The following is a 26609-nucleotide window of genomic DNA, read 5'->3' as shown; positions in this document are numbered from 1 at the left end:
CTGTGCTAAGGCCATGCTAATTAGAAACAGATGGCCCCCCCTAAAGATAAGAAAGTGCTTGAAGACTGCCGTGAAGCACATTACCCAGTCTGGATGGGCCGTGAGAAAGGGCAGTGGTCCATAAGAATCCTTTTCAATGGGAAGCCAGCGTTCAGCATAAATGCTGACTCGACCAAAAGAAAAGGATGAGCGGGGCTTCAAGTCCCCTTCTGAAATCTCATCTCTCACTTTAGGTCTCGCCAATCGAAATCCACTTTAAGAATAGGTATTTGACACAATAGGTATTTGACAGCAGAAATCTAAAGTGGTCTATAGGGGAAACAAAAAAAAAAGAAATGGCACAAAACTGCATAACGAGACAAACCAATTTGAAAAAACTATGCACGGCATCGCTGCACTCTATAGACCATTCACCACAGAAGTCTTAATAAAAGAATAGCCCTGTTGAAAGCTCTTAAATGTTGTAAGTCCATTTTAAGGAGTTTGTGTGCCCCACTGAATCGGAAAAACAACTCTTTCAACCAATTCTTTGATGAGACGAGCTCAGATAACACTTTGAAAGTGTCCATCTCACTACTTCCTGTTCTCCCATCCCATCATTATGATACTGACCGCCTTCAAACACACGGTGGATTGATATAATTCATTTCTTAAGGCTAACAGCACGTCCTGAGCTTTCTATCCAAAAGTGTGCATTCCCTCGCCAGAGAAACAATTGTACCCCACTCTCACATAACCTCTTTCACACTGAAGGCATTTTCCCTCATGCACTCATAAATATTTTATTGGGTTTATATATTACAAGTGTAGCACCATGGAGCAGTAGAGAACTTTAATGAGCAAAGTGTATTGCAGCAGTAGCTTTTGAAACATGGGATGTTTGATATAAAGAGCCCAATCTGATAAAGTAAATGTCTATGCAAAGGAGGATGACGCGGCAGTCCAGATAATCTACCGAATTATAAAAAAATAAATAAGGGGGCCTCGAATAAGTAATGAATGAATTGGTTGTTACTATCCAGTTTTTTCAGTGAAATGTTTTAATGAACTTCGTTTGGCACCTTTTATATTTATGATTATCTGCGTTAATGGACTATAGTTTCATACCAAATGCTAGATTAAATTAATGTTCTATTTTTTTTCTTGTAAATGTAACTTTCAAAAACATACTCTTTCAGTTGTCTTACTTATCCGGAGAAATGCTGTCAGCTTAAATCATTAATGAGAAGCATTAATGTGTGCAAATGGCAATTTTAATGTTTGCATTGATTTTAGGCAAAATGAGGAAAGTATACCTCGTGTTGACTATTCTCGTGGCGCTGAGCCGCCTGTCCGAGGCAAAGTTTGATGAGTTTGAGGATGGTGATGACATTGTGGAGTATGATGACAACGACTTTGCTGAGTTTGAAGATGTCACTGAAGACGTTACCCCGGAACCAGCTCAGAGGGTTATAACAACTGAGGAGGATGAAGAAGAGGCAACAGTCGAAAATGAGGGTCAGGACTTGGATGAAAATCAGGAAGATTTTGAAGATGCTGATGGACAGGTATGACGGTGGAGGATAACGAAGTTCATCAGTATGTGTTGTTCTTATCTAAAGCTTCCTATTTGACATCTGTGTAAGCATATAGTATTATAACTGTTTAATATCATTGTTCCGAGATAATCTATGTTAACCATGGCATAGGGATGGTGCTCTGCCCCCCCAGGCTGACTAACCGCTTCAGCGCCTTGACGCCCTCGGGCATTTGTTCACGCTTTATAAGTTGCCCAATCAAATCAAACCATACCCTGAAATAAAGAATCCATGTACGCTAAATGATACTTTTAATCTGTCTATGCAATTTTAAATTATGCCTTTCTTGCTTTTGTCAAGCCATTGCTTCTACTGGGATTGAAGGAAGAGTTTTTAGCATTTTTTGCTAGCATGAAACGGGTTCTGTTGAAGTGGTGTTTCCACCAATGGTTTGTGTACATCTGCTATGAGTTAAATCTTTTCCACGATCAATATTGTTTAATCCACATTAATGTTCATACCAGTGTCCAACTACCTCACTCACTTTATTATCAGGTCAGAAAGGCAGATAATTTGTCCTGCTGCCCTCCAGTTTTGTTTTGGATAAATAGATAACTTCCACTAGGAATGTACCTGTGTTAGACCTGTCAGCCCTAGGGTGGTCTTTCCCCCTTTTTTTGCCCTTTGCCTTGTTTTTTCCACCATCTTTTTGTTGGACCTAGGTCTCTGGGCGCCTTGCCACTGCCAAACAGTGCTGAGGTGCAGGTGCTCTCTCCTAACAACATGGCTGCCCACGGCCCCTGCTACTGCGGAGTGGCCTTTGTAGACACGCACTAGTAGTCAGGAGCAGGCTGGGGCCATTGGGATACAGTAACACTGCCATCCCGCCTTTTTAGTCCATAGCCTAGAATGTAGAAGCTCCTTGAACCTTCCAGAATAGGGGAGGGGTTACGCTTTGCCGCCTTTAGAGAGTGGTCACCTGACCTTGGGGTATATTATTGGAAAGGAGGGCAACCTGCCGGTCAGTTGGGGCACCACTGGACCTGGGGAAACTCTGCAGGAGTTTAGGCGGTTGGGCCTAGGGGAGGAACCTACACCACTGGAACTGACTGGGCCTAGGCACTGCTTTTCTAAGTTAGGTGAGGGACTCTGCCAGCCTACTGATCTGGCCCAGCGTTGGGGAACCCAGGGAACCACCTCCATTGTGCCAAGGAAAACCAGCCTGCCTCTGAAGCCACCAACTCAACCCCCCTTCTTTTCCCCCAAGAAGAACCTGCTGGGGGGGGTCAACCAGGTAACAGCGCCGCACCATCCAAATGCCCCCCCACCCCCCCTCTGACAGAACTGTGCTGCTGGCGCTGTGATCCTCCCTGTGCTGTGCTCCCCCCCAGGCGCTGGCCTGCCAAAGACTGTCTGCCACAAAGCACAGTGATCTCTAAGCGCTATCTTGCCCGTGCGAACGCTGTTGCCCATAACCATCTCCAAGCGCTAGGCTGCAAGAGACTGCCTTTGTGTCTTCACAACGCTGTTGCCCCTCAGAGCACTGTGCCCTTGAAAATGCTGTTGCTCCTCAGAGCGCTGTGCCCTTGGAAACGCTGTTGCCCCTCAAAGCGCTGTGTCTTCAAATCGCTGTTTGTGGAATTCACTGCCGCAGCCCAGGACTGCTTTTACTCCGCTGCTGCAGGGTGTGCCTGGGGTGCAGGAATCACCACCGCAGCCCAGGCGCCATGTGAGGAAATTCCACTGTGTGGCCGTCATCACTGCCACGGCCCGGCGCCCAATGCCCGAAGTTACCGCTGCCTGTCCCCTTCACCGCAGCAGCCCCCGAAGCCTGGGGAGGGCGGCAGCGGTATTCCTACAGGCCGCGCTGGGCCTCTGAAGCCGTCACTACTGTCACATGACGGGGCGTCGGCCTCGTCATAGGCCACGCCCCTGCCGCGGAGCCACTGGAGGAGGCTGCTGCTGTCAGCTGTGGGGTGGCCCCTCCTGCACCGCCTTCTGATTGGTTCTGGGCCCAGGAAGCACCTGGAGGCCCGGGAACCGGATTTGTAGCCAGCGCGGGGCTCCGCAGAGAGTGAGAGCCCCACACCAGCTCCGGATGGCCGCGACACCACCAGGGGGCCCGGAACACAGGCGAGGGGGCTCCCAAGAAAGCCCCAAGGCCTGGAATAAGACTAAAAGTGAATAAGGGCCGCCTTGAACTATTGTCTGTTGTTGTGCCTAACTTTAACCTCTGGCTAGGGGAGTGTTATTTGCAACCTGCCCTCCAGCAGGGAACTGTGTTCCTGATCTGTTGTACCATTTAAGCAGAGGTTTTTACTTATTGATCCACATGCCTAAGAAATGTTATTGCCTAGCCTGTCCTAAGTAGTAGCAAGGTATTTACAGAAACGTTGCCTGATGTTTATGATGTTTATGAACTTATACAAAGCCAGGACCTAGATCTCCTCTTTATAACAGAAACATGGACGGATCAATCATCCGGTCCTGATCTCCGTACAGCCGTCCCGGATGGATATTTTGTGGTCAGGCAGGATAGACCTCTAGGGAAAAGAGGAGGCAGTATCGCCATTGTATATAGAGACAATTTGGTCACAAGGATAGAATCTACTAACATTGACTCAGCTGAAGCACTCACTTTCTGCAATAAACTTTCCCCCATACAATCCTTCATTGGCACTCTTATTTATCGCCCACCCTCCCTACGAACCCCCTTTCTAGCATCCCTTAATACACTGTTAGAGCCCATAGCAGCTACCCCGGACTACACAATATTAGGTGATTTCAATTTTCATTTAGAAAATCTCAATGATAGATTCGTCAACTTTACTGTCTGACCTTTCCTCAGCAGGTCTCAAATTACTGATTACCCTCCTACCCATCAGGCTGGGCATACATTGGACGGTATTTTCTCCAATAATCCTTATATCACGTCACTTTCATTACAACCATTAACATGGTCAGACCATGCTGCACTAATGTTTACTATTATAACCAGGAATGTCAAAAATACAAACCTAAAAAAATCGGTCCACACAATTTAGAGACTGGAAGAATTTGGACGATCTAACTTTACAGTCCACCCTGCTCGCTACCCAACCAGGGGATACAAAGGATGCCCACATCGCCTCAGAAAATTATATGGCCTGACTCAACAATGCCTTCAATGCCTTGGCCCCTGTAAAATCTATACGGCCAAATCGCAATACATCCTCCGCCCCTTGGTTCTCCGAAACCCTCAGACTGGAAAGGCAACGTTGTCGAAATTTAGAAAGACGTTGCCGAAAGCGCTATGATAACAACGATAGAGATGCCTACAGAACGATGCTAATTACAGAAAAACAAAAATACTATATGGAGCAAATAGTTAGCCAAAAATTCCACTAAACTCTACCAAGTGGTTTTGAATCTGTCCACCCCACCCATGTGCACCACCATAGAACCATCTGAAATATCTGTGTAACGAACTGGCAGATTTTTTCAAACTTAAGGTCAACGACATCTATGCTAACTTTTCCACAAAATTAAACTCAGAACCCTCCAGTTCCAATACAAATCACTCCCCTATTTCCACAGCTCTGTCTGAATTTACTCAAATTACCCCTACACAGATAGAGGAAATCATGGCAACTATCAAATCAGGATCACCACTGGTCCCATGCCCACCTATGATAATTAAACCAGTGACCAACTTGATAGCTCCCATTCTGACAAACATTTGTAATACTATGTTTTGTTCAGGTTCCTATCCCTCGGTTTGGAAGAAAGCAATCATCAAACCCTTATTAAAAAAACCAAGCCTGGACCCTTCAGAATCAAAAAGCTATCGACCCCCTCCCTTTTCCGTCAAAACATATTCGAAAAAATTATGAATCATCAGTTGGCCAATTACATCGACCAGAATAATCTTCTTGATGATACCCAATTCGGATACAGGAAGGGTCATGGAACTGAAACTGCCCTGATAAAGGCGGCAGAGGATGTCAGAGTGATCATGGATCAAGGAGGCGCAGCAGTCCTAATATTATTGGACCTGTCTGCGGCCTTCGACACGGTCGATCATAACATTCTGATCGACCTTGTCGGAAAGATTGGCATTCAGAACAAAGCCAAATCACTGCTGACTTCTTTCCTCACTGGCCGTGAGCAGTCAGTTAAACTGGGTGACTTCTTCTCCCCTGTTTTCACCTTACTGTGTGGTGTTCCTCAGGGATCCTCGCTAAGTCCGACGCTATTTAACATCTATGTGTCGGACTTGGCGAGGGTCATTAAATCATACGATATTGGGTTAATATCCTATGCTGACGATACCCAGTTGGGGCTGGCTGTTCATAATAACGGAGTAACAGTTGCGGCCAACTTTCAGGATGGTATGATGGCCATCCATTCCTGGATGGACCACAATTGTTTAAAATTAAACTCGGACAAGACGGAGGTCATGATATTTGGCAGCCTGACCCCGTCTTGGTCTCCAGTATGGTGGCCTTCTGACTTAGGCCCTCCCCCAACACCGGTCAATAAAGTCAGGAATTTAGGGGTTCTATTTGACAACAAGCTGTCATTTTTAAGCCATGCCAATGCGGTAGTCTCAGCATCTTTTTATACCTTAAGGATGATCAAGAAACTACTGCTGTTTTTGGCAGCCAGTGCAGGCAAAACTCTGATGTCAACTTTAGTTCTATCTAAGGTTGACTATTGTAATGGATTACTACTAAATGCCCAAGAACAAGTACTGAACAAGCTACAACTTGTCCAAAATGCCGCTGCCAGAATCCTGACCCATACTCCAAAATTCTCCTCCATTTCTCCTATTATCCGACAACTGCACTGGCTCCCGGTTAGGAGCCGCATTAAATTCAAGGCGCTGTGTTTCACCTACAAGGCTAGGAACAGCATAGAGCCAGAATTTTTAAAGAAAGCCTTGTCTGTTGATACGCCCAAAAGAGCATTGCGTTCTTCTACAGCTAATCTGCTACAAATTCCCCGCACTAAAAAAGTGAATTGGGGGGACAGACGCTTCACAGTCGCGGCCTCCAGGCTATGGAACACTCTCCCCCTCCATATAAAAACCTGTCCTTCCTTGATGACTTTCCGGAGACAATTAAAAACATGGCTTTTTAATCAGTAAGAACTTGATCCCTTTCTGCACTTGATCTGTACAGCGCCGAGACACCTTAGGGTATTTGTGCGCTATATAAATTGCATAAATAAATAAATTACTAAATAAAATGTTTAAAGAAATGCTCAGCACCTGAATTGATGCCTAGTACATACCAGTGAGTGAGTTACCTGCAATGGAGAAAGTCTAGATAAAGAATCTTGTTTTAAACAACTAGCTAGTGTGGTGTCATTTTATTGAGTGTGCCTCCCTGTCTGTGTGAGTGTGTGCTGCACTTCTGCTTTACACCTAGCCGTCGGGTGCCTTCCCGCTCTCGCCAAGCTACCGCAGTCTAATTGGTGACCCCAGTTCTTACAACCTGTCCTTAACCATTGCATTCTACCAGGAGTTTAACCCTTTGTTTCTGTCGGTTTATTCAGATCGGTTTCTCCTCACCCCTTAATCCATTTGCTGTTGTAACCTCTTTAGCGCTCATTTAAAGGTCTGTGCTAAAGCTGGAGGAAAGTACCCAGCAACGTGGCCTTATTGTTTTTTTTTTTAGTTTGTTTTGTTTAGCTTAGAGTTGCAGCCATCGTTTTACAAGTGGCAAAAAGTTGTTAAATTATGATGCAATGGTACATTTTTATCACAATACTTAAGTAAAATTATTCTATCACACATTGTTTTATGACTTTTATCTACATGTTTCTTTTCCAGAAAAATGTCCAGTATGATATATTTAGTGGACCTCTAAATGAGACATTGTGTTTTAGCTCTGGTGAAATGTAACCAAACTTGCTGTATTTCCTCTTCTCCTCTTTTGCACACAGGCAAATATGACATTGCGTGCGGTAGACATGCAGAAGTATTGGATACTGGTATTTCCATATCTTCAAGTGATGCTAGGAAACTAATCATCGTTCACCTAGCATTTGAGGACTTTCTTTTTTTCAAGAGTAGAGTATGATCTTTTTTCTTACAGTTATGTGAATACGGCAGCCCTATTAAAATTACAGATGTCCTAGTACAATATTAAAGGGACCTAATTAGTCCTTTAATCCCTCTCGAAGGAAATACTCTTCCATCTTAAAGTAAGCAGGGGGCTGAAAGAACCTTTCAGCAGTTAAGGAAGTTGTAAACCGTATTTTACTTCTAATGGTGCAGGAGATACGTCTATGCTTACTATGTTATTTAATTAATAGTGCGTCTTTTCTGTCAATTATCCGCTTAATAAAGCTAACATTTTAAGTTCTTTTTTCACGCTATGAATTCAAGTAGATTATTCTGCTGGTTTCTGATAGAAATACCAGCAATAATTAGGCACACATTTGCAGCTCTTTTTTTTGGCTCGTACATCTTGAAGCACTATCCCTAGCCTCTACATGTGTCTTACAACACGCGGCCAGTTTAGAAGAGGCTCCGTGCCAGTCTTCATGAAAATATGTTCTATCCTAGAATCAGAACAAAACCGTCTTCAATGTAATTTTGTTTTGTCTTATTCGTGCCTTACTTTTTCTGTCATCTGTACCGTTCTGCTCAGATTATGGCTACACTTGATGCCATAGCTGATAGCATCTGCGTCACTCTTTCCATAATTTGACCTAAATACAAAACCGCAAGTTTATCTGTAAAGAGGCTCACTCTCTGTTTGACTATTCCAAGTTTCTGATGATTTTTGCATTTTATCTTGTAGGAAGGGGATACTGAAAGTGAACCCTACGATGATGAGGAGTTTGAAGGCTATGATGACAAACTAGACTCCGTTCCAGGAAAAAACAAGGACCCTATCACAATTGTTGATGTAGGTACAACTGTCCGTGTTTAAAACAATTATGCAAAAGGCAAGAACCTCCCTCTGATGCCTAGCCAACTCCATGTATACACAAAAAACAGGACACCGCTGTAAAAACATGTGAAACAATAACCACTGAAGACAATTATTTTTTTAAAGGTGGTTTTCGACTTTAAGCAGACTTGTGAATGATGGCCCTATTGAAAAGGTTGATCTTGATGATTGGGGTTCATGGGTAGGCATATGAACATGGAGTTCTTTTAGTGGGGGCTGCAGGGGCACATGTTGAATGTTGTTTGTAACCAGGAAGGGTTCCTAAGTGGTATACGGGCAGCGCCGGGACACCTCCGTTGGAGGTAGCTGTGCGCTTTACAAATGGAATTTACATTACATTTACATTTGTAGACCATGCTACAACTGTAAGCAATATTGTAATACTGTGGCAGTACTTGGGCAGAACCATGGCGTTTCTCCGATGTTGGCTTCTGTAGCAACCACTGCAATATCAATGGTAGGTTTGTTACTATTATATTGGGAATTGATTGAAGCCCTATGACCTTTCATGTCAGTACCTCAGATGTTCCGTGGCTCTTATCGGTGCATATCTTCTATTTTAACTAGTTGCACAGGTGTCGGCACAAACATACTTTATGGCTCTTAAGCTAAGTGAGTGCATTACACCAATCGTGCCTGATCTTGAATATTAACAACTTCCCAATGAGGGTCTTTATTTTATTTAGAGACTATTTAGTTAATTGATGTTAAATCCCTGTGGAGTTCATGGTGGTCTTACAAAACAAACTGTTCATCCTTTTTCTACTTTTGATCATTAGATGCTGGAGTCTGTTATCACACCCCAACTGCAGCAAAGCTTAAAGTGCAATTCCTAGGATGGTTTTTCTCTGTTCTGACATTTTAGATACTAGACACTCTTGTTGGATGCTTTGGATTTCCAGCCTTATGATCTCATTGCAGATCTCTCTATGTAAAAAATAAATTCCCATCTTATTCCCAGGTTCCAGCACATCTGCAGAACAGCTGGGAGAGCTACTACATGGAGATACTGATGGTGACAGGCCTTCTAGCTTACATCATGAACTATATGATTGGGAAGAACAAAAACAACAGGCTGGCACAGGCTTGGTTCAACACACACAGAGAGCTGTTGGAAAGTAACTTTGCACTTGTTGGTAAGTTTGGTTGACTTTACAGTTAAAGGCCTTTACGTGATCAGGATTATCTAGTGCCTCAAGGCAGTACTTTAATTAATTAATAGATCATGTGTTCAAATCTCGTCAGCATTACAGAATAGACCGCATAGGCATTGTTATTGGGTAACTGTAAAAGTACTAAAGTATTTTCAAACCTGCATCACACATGGCAAAATGTTTACCTCTCCAATTATATATTGACACCCCTTTCATAAAAAGAGTACCCTTAACCGATACCCAGGCACTCCCCATACGCACAACAATACACCAAAGTCAATAAACTGACAAACCGCTAACCAGTTCAACAACTCCAGTGCCACACCACAACAGTAACGTACAGCTTAGCACCATTTAGCTTAAACATACCACACCTTTACGTGCACAACATTATATTAAAGCTTTTCATGGAGCCTTCTTAGCACAGTATTCAGCGCGTCGGTCTCATCAAGGCTTTTTGCCTGGCTTGTGACCATTTGTTGAAAACAATTGCACAGACTACGTAAAATGCTCTATAAAAGTCTTTAGCAGGTTTGAACTCCTTTTACTTTCATATTAACCAACTCTGATCCATATTAAACTACACAACTGATCGTTTGAAAAGGGCACCCAGAATAAGTAAGTGCTTTGGTACCATACTAATGGTAAAGACAGCAATACAAATGGTAATACATAAAATCCTGTCATGGTTGGCATTGTAAATATTTCCATTTGCCCACCAAAAACTTTCATGTTTGTGTTCCTCTCTTTTTGGCCACGGTCTGTAAGTCGGTGGTTCTGATGTATTAAAAAATCAGCTAGCTTTCTTTTGAAGAATGCCATCACACCCTGGCAAGCAAAGGATTGTCACCCTTCTTATGCAAGACTCAAACGTTTTGGGGATCAAAATGACTGTTAGACTTGTAGGTAGTTAAAGGGAGAGGACTATGAGTGATCTGCATTCATAATGGAAGGCATTGCCAAATATCGTGTACCTTTACAGGTGTCAGTATCTCAAATTGCCTTCCCATTTTAGGGGACGATGGTACGAACAAGGAACCTGTGAGCACAGGAAAACTAAATCAGGAAAATGAGCATATTTACAACTTGTGGTGTTCTGGCCGTGTGTGTTGCGAAGGGATGCTGATCCAGCTGAAGGTGAGAGATACAAGAATGTGGTTTGGTACATTTGCTTTTCCTCGTATCAGTTTATATGTATGCCAAATGCTTAGTTTGTCTCTCTACTTTGGAGTCAGGTTTTCTACTGTTTGTAATACTTAATATGGGTTGTTGAGAAACCTTTATATTTGCTCTTTAGTTGGCTGTGAACACACCATTCGTTCTGCCTGAATACCTTTTTCTGATAAGCTTGAGCTCTTGGCATCTAAACTAATTCAGCTTGCACAATAAAGCTGGTTCTTGCCATTCCTGTGCCCCTCTCCTCATTTGCCTTTGTTTCCATTGTTTGCCATTTTTTTTATCTAGGGCTGCTAATAAGATCAACCTGTGGCATAGATGTCTCAAAACAAAAGGATGCACACTAACTGGCAGTCTTTCATTTCTATATCGGCTTTAATCACATTCCTAATTCACTCTTTTACCCCAGTTCAGGTTTTTTTTTTTATATACTTTTTTAAAAATAAAAATTTCTATCTCCATCATGTGGTCGCTTATTTCATGTTCACCATTGTTGAATTCAAGTAGATTCAAGTACTTTTAAATTATCCCCTACCAATAAAGTGGGAGTTTTTGGAATAATAAACATAGCATTCAATGCATGCAATTTAATCACGGCTCCGTGATCTACCGCGGTACAAGTCGAGAGATTTAAAAAAAAAAAATATTTTGGTTTACATTTCTTTTATTAGTTTTTCACAAAGAGAACAAATGAGCCATTGTGGTTCACAATCATTGGGTTGCAACCCGGCATAATGTCATGGCATGCTTCAGGCCTGAACAACAAAAGGGAAAACAACAAAAAAAGCGCTACGTTTTGGGAAGCCCATGATCTGTACGGAATTCAATGATAGGGCGCGGTCCAGAAAGATCGAAGAAATGGCCTATGGAGCGGGTAGCCTCCATTGGCCAGTGATGAAATTTCCCATAGTCTAAGCCGGGAGAGAAATCTGGGTTCTGTACAATGGGCGTAATAGGAGACAGAAAAGTCGTGAGCCCCCTGGCAATGGCAGTTCTATCCCGAGCTAACATTATGGGCCGGGTGACTTCTGATAAGTACAAGTTGCGGGGCCATCCCTCGAGGGATAGGAAGGGGACACCCCACAATGATCGGGCTGCAAGTGATCAATCCATAAATAACCAGTATTTCTCAGGTTCGGGGCGTGGCCACTCCACTAGAGCTCTCAACTGAGCCGCCAGCCAGTATGCCAAAAGATCGGGAACCCCCAGGCCCCCATCCACCGGGCCTCTGTACGTAAGATCTGGACACATCCGAGCCCTTTGGTCCAGCCAAATGAAGCTCGCTATGTCCCTCTGCAGGGTACACAGAACTCCAGGGCGGCTCATCAGGGGAAGAGTGTGGAATAGGTAGAGAATTTGAGGCAGTAGCAAAATTCTTACTGCCGCTATCCGTCCCAACCAGGAAAGGGAGTGGGGTCTCCATCTGCAAGAGGGAATCATGGACTTGCTTCAATAGTCTTGTGTAATTCGCCTGGCTAGTGGTAGAAATGGTGGGGGTACCCGAAAGCCCAGGTAAGTGATAGCGTCATGGACCCATTGAATCTGGTAACTACGTTTAAGAAGATCCAGTGTCTCTGGTTCTAGAGATAGATTAAGAGCTTGCGCCTTGTGCATATATATCTCGAAGCCCGAGGCGAGGGCAACGTGGGCTAGTTTGTCTAAGAAAGCCGGTAGAGACTCCTGAGGGTACTCAAGGGTCGCCACCACGTCGTCGGCATACAGACCTAATTTGTGCTCCGAGCTCCCGAAGCGTGCTCCTTTAATGTCTGGATCATCACTGACTCTTTGAAGTAGTCAGTCCGTAGTCAATACCACTTTATTCAATTCATAAAAAATCATAAAAGTCACAATACAAGAGGGATTACAGTAATATACATAAAACAGTTAAAAAAAAATGATATATATATACATGTGCATAAAGTTTTTTTCCTATTTTTAAAATGACATTTCATTTGATATAATAAAAAAACAGCAGCAGTATCAGTTAATCTATTGCATTCCGATTCTTACAACGAATGGAAGCCACTATGAAACTTGCTATTCCAAACATGATTACTGGGGATTCCATTAACTGCAGATAAAATAGCGCTGGTTTCACTTGCAGAAATCCCTTTTCCTTTAACAAAGGTACAATAAACTTTCTTCTGGCTAATCTATACAAATGATAAAATAAAATAAAATGGTTAGTATCCTGGAGTGAATGACCATCACATCTACAGGGGGGAGCATCCTCTGGCTTACACCATGTTTTGTGATCAGTTAATAATGTGTGCATCTGATTAAATCTAAACCTTGTCAATACCCAACGATGAAACAGGATTGTTACTAACGTAAGGTACGGTTGGATAGACAAGGTCGAGATCAATAGATAGTGCTCCCTAACCATGGGTTTTCTGACTTGTTCCATCTCTCGCTCCTGCTCTCTGGTTTTAATAAAGTTTACTTTAATCCATTTTAAGTCCGCTTTTACCAGGGCCTCGGGGTTTGTAAAAATTTCTGGTCGACCCAGGGCCTTAGTCATAATTTTAATGTAAGATAGCCATTGAATATCCTTGGCTTTCTCTAGGCTCATGCAGTCCCGCAATATAAGGTGATTCAATGTCAGGTTAGGGTTCAGCCAGGTTTTTACCCATAGCAGGATGGGTGCCATGTTAATCATATCAGCAATGTAGCCCATACCTAATTCCTGGTGGATTGAAAAGGTGGCTGAAGATTGTGGTAAGCCAAGGAGGGCACGGAAAAATTTATTTTCCTCCTGCTGGATTAGCTCAGGATTTTTATATCCCCATATTGCAGCCCCGTATCTCGCTACGGAAATTGTTTTTGCTCTGTAGATGGTTAGAATTGCTTCGCAGGGTTTACCGCCAAGCCGCCCCTCCCTCCCCGGCTGGATGAATCCAGGCAGGTACTTAGTTCATTACCAGCTTTTTGAATAATGGTATTAGCCAAGTCTTGTGGAACAACTTTGCTCCACTTTAGTCTCCTCCCTTGATCTTTAATTTTAATAGCAGTTATTGCTCGTATGTTGGTTGGTTTGTCAAGGAAATTATTGCTATTGTCCAGTTCCAGGACCACAGGATTGTGGTCACTGAATACTGATACAACTGCATTATAGAAGATCACGTAACTTAATAATCCTGGGGAGATGAATATGTAATCAATAATAGATTCAGACTCCCTCGCAGAGTATGTTACTACACAATCGTTATCGTGAAATCCTGGTTCATAAACGTCAATCTTTGAAATAAGTTCCTTCCCTTTAGAACTATGTTCAAAGTGTTGGGCTACTGAGTGTGCCGGGCCCTCCAGCTCTTGGTATTGACATTTCAAATTACACAAATGAATGTTAAAATCCCCCATTAAGATCTAATCGACGAAAGTGGACTGTTTCTCTTTGTAACCTTTTAAAAAAGTACCTAGTGAGCAAAGGTGCTCATTAGGTTGCCCATCTAGAATAGAATTATAAAAATTGATTACCAGAAGTTTTGACTTCTTTTTCCTGGTTATTTCCACTATTAAATAGTTAACAGAGGCAGTATCTAGCTTTTTAACGGTCCCAGCTATGTTGACCGATAGCAGGAGTAAAAGACCTCCCTTATCTCTCCCCGCCATCGAGCTACACGCGGGGACAAAATATGAGGAGTAACCAGTCACCCAGAAATTACACCCCCTATCCCAGGTCTCCTGTAGAGCAATAATATCATACTGCTTTAAAAAGTTGGCCATATATCCTCTTCTCTTTTTGAGCGTAGCCCTGCGATGTTCCAACTCAGTAGTTTTACCTTCGTCTCCCCCCCACCCCCCTCCTTTAACAGGTGATGCTTCATGATGGTGTATTATTTGGGGACTACTCTGGGGGCCAACCAGTCGGTCTATCTCTCCCACCTGGGACAGAGGGGAGAAACGGTTCTGTAGGATCAGGCCCTCCGAGTTCTTGCGTCCAAGCTCGCTCAGTGTCTTTGGACGTAGTCCCGTTTTAATGGTTGCCCAACTATACGTCTGATTTCTAGCAGGGTAAGAAGGTAGGATATACATAGGGTGCTTCAAGTGAGATATATTCCTAGCCTGGGTAGGCCTAGCTCCCGTAGCTCCTAATCTTACATCGGGGTAAAAAAAGTAATGCTCGAATCTCTTCCTCTAGTGCGTCTAATTGTGAAGCATCCCAAAAGAGGCGACAAGCCTCATTCGGGTTTGCAAAATTTACAATGAAACAATATCCTTTTATAGTTTTTTTTTGTTCGGCCCAACCATCCCACCCGTCTGCCAGTTAATATGCTACGAGATATATTATTTTCCCCTGAGCAATTTTCATCACACCAAGTCTTAATGTTTTTTAATAGTCTCAGGTGATCCCCTCTCCCCAACAGCAAGGGGAGGGATGTTAACAATAATAGCAACATACAGGGTAACCTCCGGGGGCAAATTAATGGTCGGGTGGGTGATCAGAGATTTTCTTATGACTGGGCCATTCCTTGTAACTTTTTCCCCTGGCAGTAAAGATTGACCCTGTAACTCAGGTCCCTTAATAGCTTGATTTGAGTGGAGTGGTGGATTATTACCAGGGGACTCAGTAAGAGACATATCCACAGTGGTTGATAGGGCTAGGCTCTCAATCCTTTCGCTGTATTCGGTATAGGATTGGGCCCTCAAAGGAGTCATAATGACACCAGGGCCTACAGGGGGTAAAGAGTCTTTAGCTGTCATAAAGGCATTCAAACGTTCACATTTTTTAAAAATCCTCGCAACACAATCTTTTAAAGTCTCAATAATGTCACTCGCAATAGTTGTCAATACAGTTTCCACTTTTTCAGTAAGTATAGATTCCACCATGTCCTTGATTGAAGATTCGAGTGGGCTCAGGGTAACAGGTACTTTGGGCGTCCAGTCCTTTTTTAAGGTCTTCCCCTTTTACTGTTGATTTTTGCACTGATTTCTTACTGGCTTTGAAGACTCTAGTACTGGGCTAATACTAGGTACAGTAGCACAAATCTCAGGGGGCGGGTCTGGCAAAGGGATTACATCTATAGTAACAGGGGGGTTGGGACGTTCAATTATGACACTAGGCTCTAGTGGTACCTGTTGCTTAGCTAGGTTACCCCCCTCCTTAGTGATGCAATTGTCAATTTCCAGTCAGTTCGCGTTCAATATTCGCTATTTCGGTGTTCAAAGCCTCTACTGCCGTGGTTAGGTAGGGAATAATACTAAATGCGTTTCGGGGTACTTTAGCCTTTATTCCCCCCTCCACCGGTGGGAGACTGCAGTTTACGCTTACCCATGTTCTGGAGATGTTAGGGAGCTGGCCCGGCCCGTCCCGTCCCTCACCGTCCCCGGATTGCCACAGATGACCTGCCCTCTGCCCGGGCTCCGCCCGCGCGCGTCCACGATTCGGAGGGAGCAGCTGATCTGTATGCACCACCGGGCGCGCTCCACCAGGAAGTGGGCGGTTCTGGCCCCTGTGGACGCTGGGAGCTGTAGTCTTCCCCCACAGCGGCCGTGCGGTGTTCCAGGCGGCGGGGAAGAACACACAGCGTCAGGGCCCCAGCGATGTTGATGGAATCAAGCGTGGCAGGTTAGTCTGACCCCCAATCGGTGTGGCGATATCCCCTGCTCCACCGAGGGAGCAGCTGATCTTTATGCGCCTCCGGGCGCGCTCCACCAGGAAGTGGGCGGTTCTGGCCCCTGTGGACGCTGGGAGCTGTAGTCTTCACCCACAGCGGCCGTGCAGTGTTCAAGGCAGCGGCGGCTGGGAAGAACACACAGCGTCAGGGCCCCAGCGATGTTGATGGAAGCAAGCGTGGCAGGTTAGTCTGGCCCCCAATCCGTGTGGCGATATCCCCCGCTCCACCAAGGGAGCAGCTGATCTTTATGAGCCTCCGGGCGCGCTCCACCAGGAAGTGGGCGGTTCTGGCCCCTGTGGACGCTGGGAGCTGCAGTCTTCCCCCACAGCGGCCGTGCGGTGTTCCAGGCAGCGGCGGCGGGGAAGAACACACAGCGTCAGGGCCCCAGCGATGTTGATGGAAGCAAGCGTGGCAGGTTGATATGGCCCCCAATCCGTGTGGCAATATCTGACTCTTTGAGCTAGGGGTTCCTTATAAAGGGCAAAAAGGAGTGGCGAAAGCAGACACCCCTGCCTAGTTCCCCAGCATATGGAGAGAGCCGCTGACGCCACACCGTTCACCCGAACCGTAGCTGTGGTGTTCGCATAACTCTGAAAGGCCAAAATGCACCAACGTAGCTCGGAGGTATGGCCAGTAGACCCTGTCTAACACCTTTTTGGTGTTGACTGAGAGGATCATGCGTTCCGCCCGAAAGCTTTCCGAACGGTCCATCAAGTGGAGTCGTTTGGTATTATCGGAGCATTGTCGCCCCGGAACAAAGCCTGATTGATCCTGATCTATCAGACCGGGGAGGTGACGAGAGAGTCTGGCCGCTAGAATGCCTGTAAAGATCTTTAAGTCCGGCGTCTGACGTCACAGGAAGAGGAGGTCTGTCCCTAATTTCCTGAAGAAGGCGTCTGATGCGCCGAAATGCGCGTCGATAATTACTACTTCTTATATAGTGATTTTTTTTACTATTACCTGAATTGTATTTTTTTTTTTTATTTGTGATTATATGAAGTGCACTGATTGTTATGATCATTATATATTATGTACTGTGGTGTTATACACATTTTAAATGGAATCAATTCTGAAGAATTAACAAAATAAATCATTTTTTAGACATAAAGTCACTCCGTTTTTGTTTAGTCCTCCGCACATTAGTGTTTATATGATTAGTAATTGCATAGGAGTTATTTACCTCATTTATTATTCCCTGTCCTAGGAATTGTACTACTCACTGTACAGGGGGCCTTTGATAATCACACTAAGATCTTTAAGTCCACATTGAGTAGCGATATAGGGCGGTAAGAGCCGCAAAGACGGGTGTCCTTCCCCGGTTTGAGAATTACAGTTATTGAGGCCTCTAACATAGAGGAGGGGAAGGAAGAAGCTGATACTGGCTCGACAGAATTAAAAACACATGCTACCAGCGGGGCTAACGTCCCGCAAAACTTCTTATAAAAACCGGAGGTAAACCCATCAGGGCCTGGCGATTTATTGAGTTTCAGACGAGCAATCACCGATATAACCTCTTCCACTCGGATGGAGGCCTCTAAGTCAGCCGCCTGAGACTGCAACAGTTTAGGTGTAGCAACACCGTGGAGATAGTGGGCCGGTGCAGTCTCAGGCAGATTGTGTGCCAAGTACAGTGTTTCGTAAAATCGCCTGAAAGCCTCCACAATCGCAGTGTCCTCGCTACTCTCACCCCGCCTGGGGTCCTGTACTGAGGCCACTCTATGAGCCTGTCTTAGGGATCGGTGGGGGTGTGCAAGAAGTCGCCCACAATGGTCCCCTCCTAAGTAGAAGGCATGTTTGAGTCGTAGGGCCGCGTATTCAGCTCGGTCAATGTCCAACCCAGCTAGTTATGCCCGGGCCCCCTTCAGTTGTTTCCAAACCCGTGGAGCACCGGTTCGTTGGTGAATGCACTCCAACTCAGGGACCTCACTCATCAAGCAGTCCCGTTTCTCCCGTCTATCCCTGTTGTCGGCCGATGGAATGCTAATGAAAACCCCCCAGAGAACCGCCTTCATCGCCTCCCATAGTATCGGCAAGGAAATGTCCGGTGTATCATTTATTGCCAGGTAATCAACTATGCTCTTCTTAATCTGTTGTATGACCGAGGGACGTTGTAGCATAGTCTCCCGAAGGCGCCAAAAGCGGCGAGTAGGGCGCCGTGGGGGCATGGTCAGAGAGAGCCGCAGCGTGGAGTGGTCAGACAAAGGATAGGGTAGGCTCTCCACTTCACAGACCTGTTGCTTTAGGAGTTCACAGGTAAAGACATCAATTCTGTTGTATGTTTTATGGGGATGGGAATAAAACGTGTATTCTCTGGTAGTGGGATTCCGAAGTCTCCAGATGTCAGTGATCCCAGCTTCTGCCAACGCCCGTCTGCCTGAATTGGATAGAGCCCCTGTCTGGCCCAATCTTTGCCCAGAGCAATCCATATCACCATCTAGTACAATATTGGATAGAGCCCCTGTCTGGCCCAATCTTTGCCCAGAGCAATCCATATCACCATCTAGTACCATATTGATGTCCCCTCCTGGCAAATCCGCCCTGTCTGTTAAGTTTGTGAATTCCTGAATAATTGTCTTAATAAAACCTTCCTGCCCACTATTGGGGACATATACCGAGGCAACCGAAAATGTGTGTGTATCTAAGATGAAAGTGTATGCCAAGAACCTTCCTCTAATTTCGGCTTGTTTGCTACCCACACGCCCCGGGAACTTAGAAGAGACCAAGATAGCTACTCCAGCAGTTTTTTAAGTGGCTGACAAGAACATCTGTTGAGGGAATGCCTTTGATCGTAATCGGTGAGTGTCTGCAAGGAGCAGATGCGTCTCCTGAAGCAGGCAGATATGTGCGTCTGAACGTTCCAGGTATGACTGAACTGCTCCGCACTCAGTGGGATTATTTAGCCCTTTCACATTAAGGGACACAACATGAAGGTCCGGAGTCATGGGAGTGTGAACTCAAGTACGCCATAGCTGACATCACTGCTCCTCGAAGTGCGGGAGGCACAATGGGATAGCAAAGGATAACCTTGAATGAACCTCGGAGGAGGTAACCCAGGAAAGGAAAAAACAACCTTTCCTTAACGAACATGAGGGAAAAAACAATCCTAAGAACAGTTCACAAATGTCCCAGGCAGTCCGCCTAAGGTGAGACGTGGGATGGATCGCAGGAGCTCCCGCCACTGCCCCCTGCTTCGAACCCTACCAGCCAGTGTGACCTTACAGGAAAGTAAGAATCAGAACCTCAAAATGTACCGGTCAGTCTGCGGTGCTGGAGTCTTCCGACAGGGACTGAAGGACTGCCGAGCGTTCTTTGGCTATCACCTCTGGGTCTAGATGGGAGCCCAGTGGCGAACTGCCGACCCTCTGCCAGCGGTGGCTGTCTTCTCGTTGGTTTGAGGTAGAAGGTTTCACTGGGTCAGTGTGATCAGACTCTGGTAGTCGCAGGAGAGATGTTGCTTCCTCCAGAGAACGAACTTGGCAGAGCCTGCCCTTCCATTTAAAGATGGATTGAAATGGGTGCCCCCATGAATAAGCAATATCTTTGAAGCTGAGGAATGCGGTGATGGGGCGAAAGTCGCGACGCTTCTGCAGAGTGAAGGTTACCAAATCCTGGAAGAGAAGAGTCCTGCAGGAGCGGAATTCAATGGGGGTGATTGGACCGTGCCTCGCGTAAAATGAGCTCTTTAAGCTTAAAATCGTGGACACACGTCTGGATATCGGGAGGAGGAGCCATTGGCGATCGTCTGGTCGAGTCGGATATCCTGGTCTGCGGGACCCCCCAAGATGTGTTGAAACAGATCCGCGACGAAAGCCTCAATGTCCTGCCCTTTTGTCCCCTGAGGTACCGCCCGGATCTGTATGTTATTCCGACTGGAACGATTCTCCAGGTCCTCTGTGTGTGACTGAAGGTCCAGATGTTGTTCTCGTAGTTTGAGCACCTCTTGTTGAAGCTGGGACAACTCTTTGTCCCTGGCCGCAGTCTGATTTTCTAGGTTGTCCACCCGTACCCCCACCGAGTAGATGTCCCTAAGCAGCTCGCAGATCTCGGCAGTAAGATCCCTCTTCATAGTACGGAACTCTTTGGTGAGATTCGCAAAAACACGGCGGGTGACTGGCCCATCAGTCTCAACCATCCCCCTCTGCTCGCCAGTTCCTCCAGTATGTGACACTGTCTCCGTGACATCTGCCCCGGCTTTGAGCAATAGGTCTTTAACAGATCTGTCTTTCCGATTTCTGGCCGTAGCCCTTTGTAGGGGCATCCACCACCGATCCGCGACTAAGAGGTTGTGTGCGAGGGCAGTGTGGCAATAAGATCAGCGTTTGTGCTCTCTAAGGCGTAATGGCACAGTACCGTATTCAGCGCCCAATACAGAGCAATGGCTTACTCAGTACCTGGCCCTCCTCGTCGTCTTAATCCGCACTCAGCTCCTAGGGAGGCGAAGAGGTTCCACTTGTTTTTCCCTCATTTTTTGTTTCCTTCTGCCCTCTGTTCCATTATTTTTTGTTGTTATTGTTATTTTTATGCCCTTCTGCGCCACTCGTTTTTTCCTTGTTTTTGTGCCCCTTTTGTCTTCTGTTCCACTCGTTTCACCCGCCGCTGTGCCCCCTGTGGCCCGCCCTTCTGACTGCCCATTCGCTGCCCCTGATCACGATAACTATAACTTATTATAGTTATCGTTGGATTGTAGTTGTTGCACTTTTGCATATTTTTCAATATAAAATACTAAAAGCTTTAGTAATGCAAGTATTTGTTTGGTGTGTACTTGTTTGTGTATTTTTTGCGAATTACTGTTTTAATTTTTTGAAACTGTACAAATTGCTTGGAGGTCCCCGGCTTCCAGTAGTGATTCAGTGGGGGTCCTCAGGAGTCAAAAGATTGGGAACCTCTGATCTAGTAGACTTGTCTTTATATCCTTATCCACATATTGTTTGGTCACAAAGTTTTGTAGTCACACAGGCTCCGTCATTTCAAAGGGGTTTCCTTGCTGCTGCATTAAATGAAGAAGGCTGTCAACATGTTTATTAAAGCATTCCCCTCTCGTTCCCACAAATTCATGGCGAGGAACAGTTTCACAATGGTCTATTAATTAAAAAAAAATCATCTCCCTGAAAACATTGCAAATAGAAAGGACTTACTGGTAAACCAGCTGCTATTGAGTAACAAAGTCACTTTTACATGTCTGACCAACAATTTCCTTGGAGCTTTTCTATGATCTTTGGTTCATCTGTTCCAGTTTCATATCTGGAGCCACAGCATTGAACCTTCCCTCTCTGTCTTTCACCACTACGAATTCATGAAACACAGTTCTTAGTGACTCCAGTCTTCAGGTGCAGCTCCCAATCACCTTTTCGATAAGGCTTGTACCAAGTTTTTCACCAGACCTATCTTGTGTAAAACAGTTCCCCAGTACTTGCAAAGTTCTGCTTGTTCTCCACATTCTTTGACAAACTGTACATACTTGGTTTTCATATTTGAACTGAGTGTATTGAGCATTGTTTGGCTTTGCAGGACGTTTTTTGAATGAAGTGCACCCTGTGCCTTGTTCACTTTTGAGAAAGGATATGTAAAACCTCATTTGTAATTCTTTTTCCAGAAAGCATTCCAATGCAATGTTTCTAGAGCCTCAGACATGATGAGCATACCTTGTATCGAACAAACCTAATGAGTTCCGCTAAATACTGACTGGACAGTTTTGCTTCCAAAGAATTCAGCCTCAATAAGTGCATTGTCTATGCCATATCCACTGAGAACTTCCTGTACTCTGCAACGCAGCTTTTGTCATGTGTGAAACGTCCATCGTTGGATAAAGATAATCAAATTCTACTGGATTGCTCATAAAATAGTCTGCTACAATACGGAAAAAACCTTCATCGCAGAAAATTAGTAGGATAGGCTGGTCTTCAAGCTGAGCATGCACATTTTGGAAATTGTTTAGAGCAGTGTATACTGTTGCATAGTTTGTGACTAGAGAGGTATTACTGGTAAAAACTCAACCTTCATCAGTGGGATGGTATTCTGCAAGATCAGAACGTGAATTCCAGCCCACAGAGGAACTGGCTTTTCTTCATCCTTCAGTCTGCTTCGAATTAGCGATCTGATATATTTAGGTAAATTAGCTTTGCGGACCGCAGCATCATGTAGAAGAAGATTCTACTTTGAAACTTTCTGTTAGTTGATGGCTTGTAGTGATTTTGAACACGTTGCCAAGGCAGTTGGGTTATTTGTTTGCAGCTTTGTTTGTTTATGCCTACTGCTGACACAGCTTGCTTGCCAGGAGCTACTTCATTGGTACAGTCTTGAAAAAGCTCCATAGCAGTATCATCTGTGCTGGATGTTCCAGACAAAGTAGCTGTCTTCAAAATCAATATTATCAAGAGCTGCAATTGTAAATCCTTTCCTGGTAAAATAACTTGGAAGTGGTGTGCTGTCCGATTCACAAGTTCCTGTTCCATACTATGTCATTATAACTTGTTGATACACCAATACTTTTCATTGAAGAAATTAGCTCTCTACTTTTGCCCTTGTCGTAGATTGGGTAGGAGTCATCATGTGTAGCAGAGTTTTCTTTTTGCCATGATGTAATTCATAAAACATGATTCGTAAAAGACAGTACATTTGCAAGCATAAGCCTGTCTGTTCATGGGATTGTCTTTCACTTCTTCGCTTATATATTCAAAGCCAACCTCCATATTGTCGGATTCTGCCCCGAACTCAAGAACTTTAGTTTGTAAAAGTTTTTTGCTTTGCTGATATTAAACAATGATGTAAAAAATGTTAAGACCACATCAGGCATTCTTGTTGACTTACATGATTTGTGAAGTTCTGTGGCATCACAAAATTTGTTAAGTCCAAAATCTATACCTTTCCAGACGTTTCTTAAAATTGTTCCTGCTGATTTTACTGTCTCCTGTGATCTTATTTTGGCTGCAAGAACTTCTGGAGTAAAATTAGCTGAGAAAACCATAAGTTTCTTTTGTTTTTGTTAGGCTGACAAAAACAAATTCTGTAATTGTACTTTCTCACCAGAAAAATTTTAATTTCATTATTATGGATCAATTCAGTTTCATCAATGTTGACCATTCTTTCTCTAATCTCACAGAGTGTGAACCTATAGCCAGCACTCAAGAGTGGTTTCCACTTCATTTTCTTTTTTAAAGAGTGCAAACTTAACTGAAGGGTGGAGGTTACGTTGTTGCTGGGAGCTTATTTTATTTTCATATTTTCAAATGTATGTATTCATGCATGCAGTTTGGGTGGGCATACAAATCTGCTGCAAATAGATTCACCTTGGTGTTTAGATCAGCTACACGGCTAAAAAAATCATATTGGAAGAGACTAGCTGCATATTAAAACCTGTTTGCCACTTGAGACTCACATTCTCTGCACTTTGTCCTTCCATCAATCTCCAGATAACACATTGAAGATACTCTGCTTTCAGATCAGTTGTTGGAGGTGAACGAGGGGTAGCCATCGATCTTCTAAGTGAATGGGCATTGGGTTTGGTTGTCTTCGCTTTCTCAGAAGACTCGGATTCTTGTTGTGATCACTGGTTTCTGCTACTTTTTGACATTTTTACAGTTTTTTTTCCACTGCTTACAATTTGTCGCACTTGTTGTTAGAATGATAAAATATTGGATTGTCTTCACCCATCAGTTTCAGTCTTTTGTGAACATGATCTTGCAGACTTTTCTGCTGCATCTCGAACTCTCTTCTGTCCGGTTAGTGTTCGCTTTTCTTTGAGATTAGTGTGGCATATGGCACATTTTAATTTGTTGAAGGAGTACTCCGATTTTGTAGTTGGCAACACTATGTCGGGCGGTGAAGATCCTCTGCCACCTCCTGCTTTGCTCATGTTTCTGAATTTGAATCAACGGATAACCTGAAACAAAAACGATTCAAATAAATTGCCAATATGATGGCTAAAATACATCATTATAGAGCTGCCATTTTGGAAAATGGCATACAGGTTGCTCTGAGGAGTTATTTTCTGTCTCTATAAGACTTCTTGACACAAAAAAAACTTTGTTTTGACACCTAAATGAAGTATATAGGTCTCAAGCTTCCTGAAATATTAGATCATCACTGCAACACATCTGCCATTTAAAAAAATGTTTGACTTGAAAGTCTGCGGTACCAAATTGTAAGAGAGAAATCATTTGGGAGTATTTGTCTGGCCTGTTAATCACACAGTGAGCAAAGCTATATAATTTAAAAATGAATGTTTTTTATTTACATATAGAAAATATAGCACAGTTAAAATAAGGATAAGCGCAAAATAAAGACCCTAGCACATTCTCAGAATTATATTCCCAAACTGTTTTGTAGTGCAAAGGTAAGGTGCTACATTTTCAGACTATTCGCAACTGTGGCCAGTGAGGACAGGTTTGTAAGTTATTGACTATCCCTGAGAGTCTTCGGGTCTTGGTTATACAGTGTTTTTTTAATTGCCGCTAATTAGGTGGAAAAAAAGTGTCAAAACCAATGTTACAATATTTGATGTCCCCCATTGTCCATATAGTGCTAGAAATGGTCCTAGTACACCCATGGAACCACTCTCCAAACATACATAGAGACCCCTATGTTTTGTAAATTTTAAGACACCATTTTTAGGTGGATGGGGCACTTACTACTACAAAACAGTAATGCTTTACATTACTGTAAGTAGTTAAAGGAGAATTTAGGCATGTTTTTTTTTTAACCTGGATTATGAAGGATGGATGCAAATGTGAAATGAAATGAAAAATGCATTTGTATAGCGCTGGCTACCCGGAGGCATCCCAGCACTGGTAGCAGCAGATATGTCGTTCAGCCAGCTAAGGGAATAACCAGGTCTTTAACATTTTGCGGAAGGCCAGGTGGTTGGTTAACTTTTGTAGGTGGGGAGGGAGGGTGTTCCAAAGCTCGGCTGCATTATATGAGAATATCCGACCCCCGCTTCTGGCTTTCTTGATCCATGCAAGTCTTGGGAATTGCTTAAGCTGACATATCAAAAAATATTACGGCGTCTTCTCCATGAACCCGAATTTACTCTTTGGCTTAAAACAATTCATCTGGTGGAAATCGTACACTCACAGCGTATGACACTAGTGGCCTTTCCTCTGCCAATTTATGGCTAGGACATCAGAGTTTCCACCACAAACATTTTGAACACTGCGTATGACACAATTGGTTTTTCTTCTGCCAATTCTTGGATAAGACAGCAGAGTTGTCACCACAAATATATTGAAGGGTTAATCAACTATTTTAATGGTCCTGAAGATGGTCTAGTAGACGGAAGCCTTAAATAGACCGAAACGTCGTCTGCTACATCTTTTTCCTTTTTAAATATTATTAAATCTACTAAGAAAAGGTGCTCACAATTGTAATTAGGAAGAACATTGTTGTGTACTAGGAAGATACTTCCAGTTGCATTGTGTACTACAATTTGTTGAACCCTCTTTTCATCTATATGAATAATCTGTTTTATAAAAAGATAAAGCTCTTTAAAAATATACACCGTGCTTCATGTATATTCATTGTTGATATAAGAATAATATATTTTGGAATGGCTGTAAAATGTTCTCCTGATATAAATACTGTATGAAAGGCAAATAATGATAGCCAGTCTGAATTGAGGTCAAGAATTGATACAGAATTTGTATTTAACATAAATCGTATTGTAGGTGCCTTAACCTGCCAATATTTCTTGGCCAAGCCATCAAGGGTAGATTGGGTTGGCCATTGCTCCGGTTATTACCTCTGCTAATGAGTACATGTAAACGTTTAATAAGGCGGGACTCTAGGATAACCCCCGAGTCCCACCTTATCACACTGGGAAAATATGATTCTAGGATCAGCGTGTCTCCCTTTGGCCAACATAACAGTATCGTACCACCTGTGAGAATGGCTCTGACCAGCCAACTGAGATTAGATTGACCTACAAGACTTCACTTCCCTGTACGTCTCCTCTTGTATGGGTCACATCCTACCAAAGCACCTATCACTATTGCTTCCTCTTGTACCAGGTGGCAACAGTTTGTTTCTTTTAGTGTATCGGGGTTGTTTGTTTCCACGCTTGGATAAAACAATGGTTTTCTCTTCATATCAACACTGTCTTGCTTTTGGAGGTGAGGTAGAACCCCCAACTTTCAAATGTACAACTTTTGGAAGCATTGAATTTTATCAAAGTTGTTTATGGTATTATGTTTGTAGTTACTCCAA

At 43.8% G+C, this 26609-nt stretch overlaps 1 protein-coding gene across 1 annotated transcript in view; it reads left to right on the top strand.

Annotated features, from left to right (window-relative positions):
- The window catches only part of CCDC47 (coiled-coil domain containing 47), a 240077-nt gene that overhangs the window by 78203 nt on the left and 135265 nt on the right, over positions 1-26609 (top strand). Inside the window, exons 2-5 of the mRNA XM_086923806.1 lie at positions 1276-1547; positions 8309-8416; positions 9423-9597; positions 10631-10752. Of these exons, the coding sequence (XP_086779932.1) occupies positions 1281-1547; positions 8309-8416; positions 9423-9597; positions 10631-10752 (672 nt within the window). The 5' untranslated portion in view covers positions 1276-1280. The remainder of the gene's footprint in view (positions 1-1275; positions 1548-8308; positions 8417-9422; positions 9598-10630; positions 10753-26609) is intronic.

This window comes from Lissotriton vulgaris, chromosome 5 (genome assembly GCF_964263255.1).
Source record: "Lissotriton vulgaris chromosome 5, aLisVul1.2, whole genome shotgun sequence".
Taxonomy (NCBI): Eukaryota; Metazoa; Chordata; class Amphibia; order Caudata; family Salamandridae; genus Lissotriton; species Lissotriton vulgaris.
The sequence above is the reverse complement of the archived record's forward strand: the minus strand, read 5'-3'. Positions and strand labels throughout refer to the sequence as shown.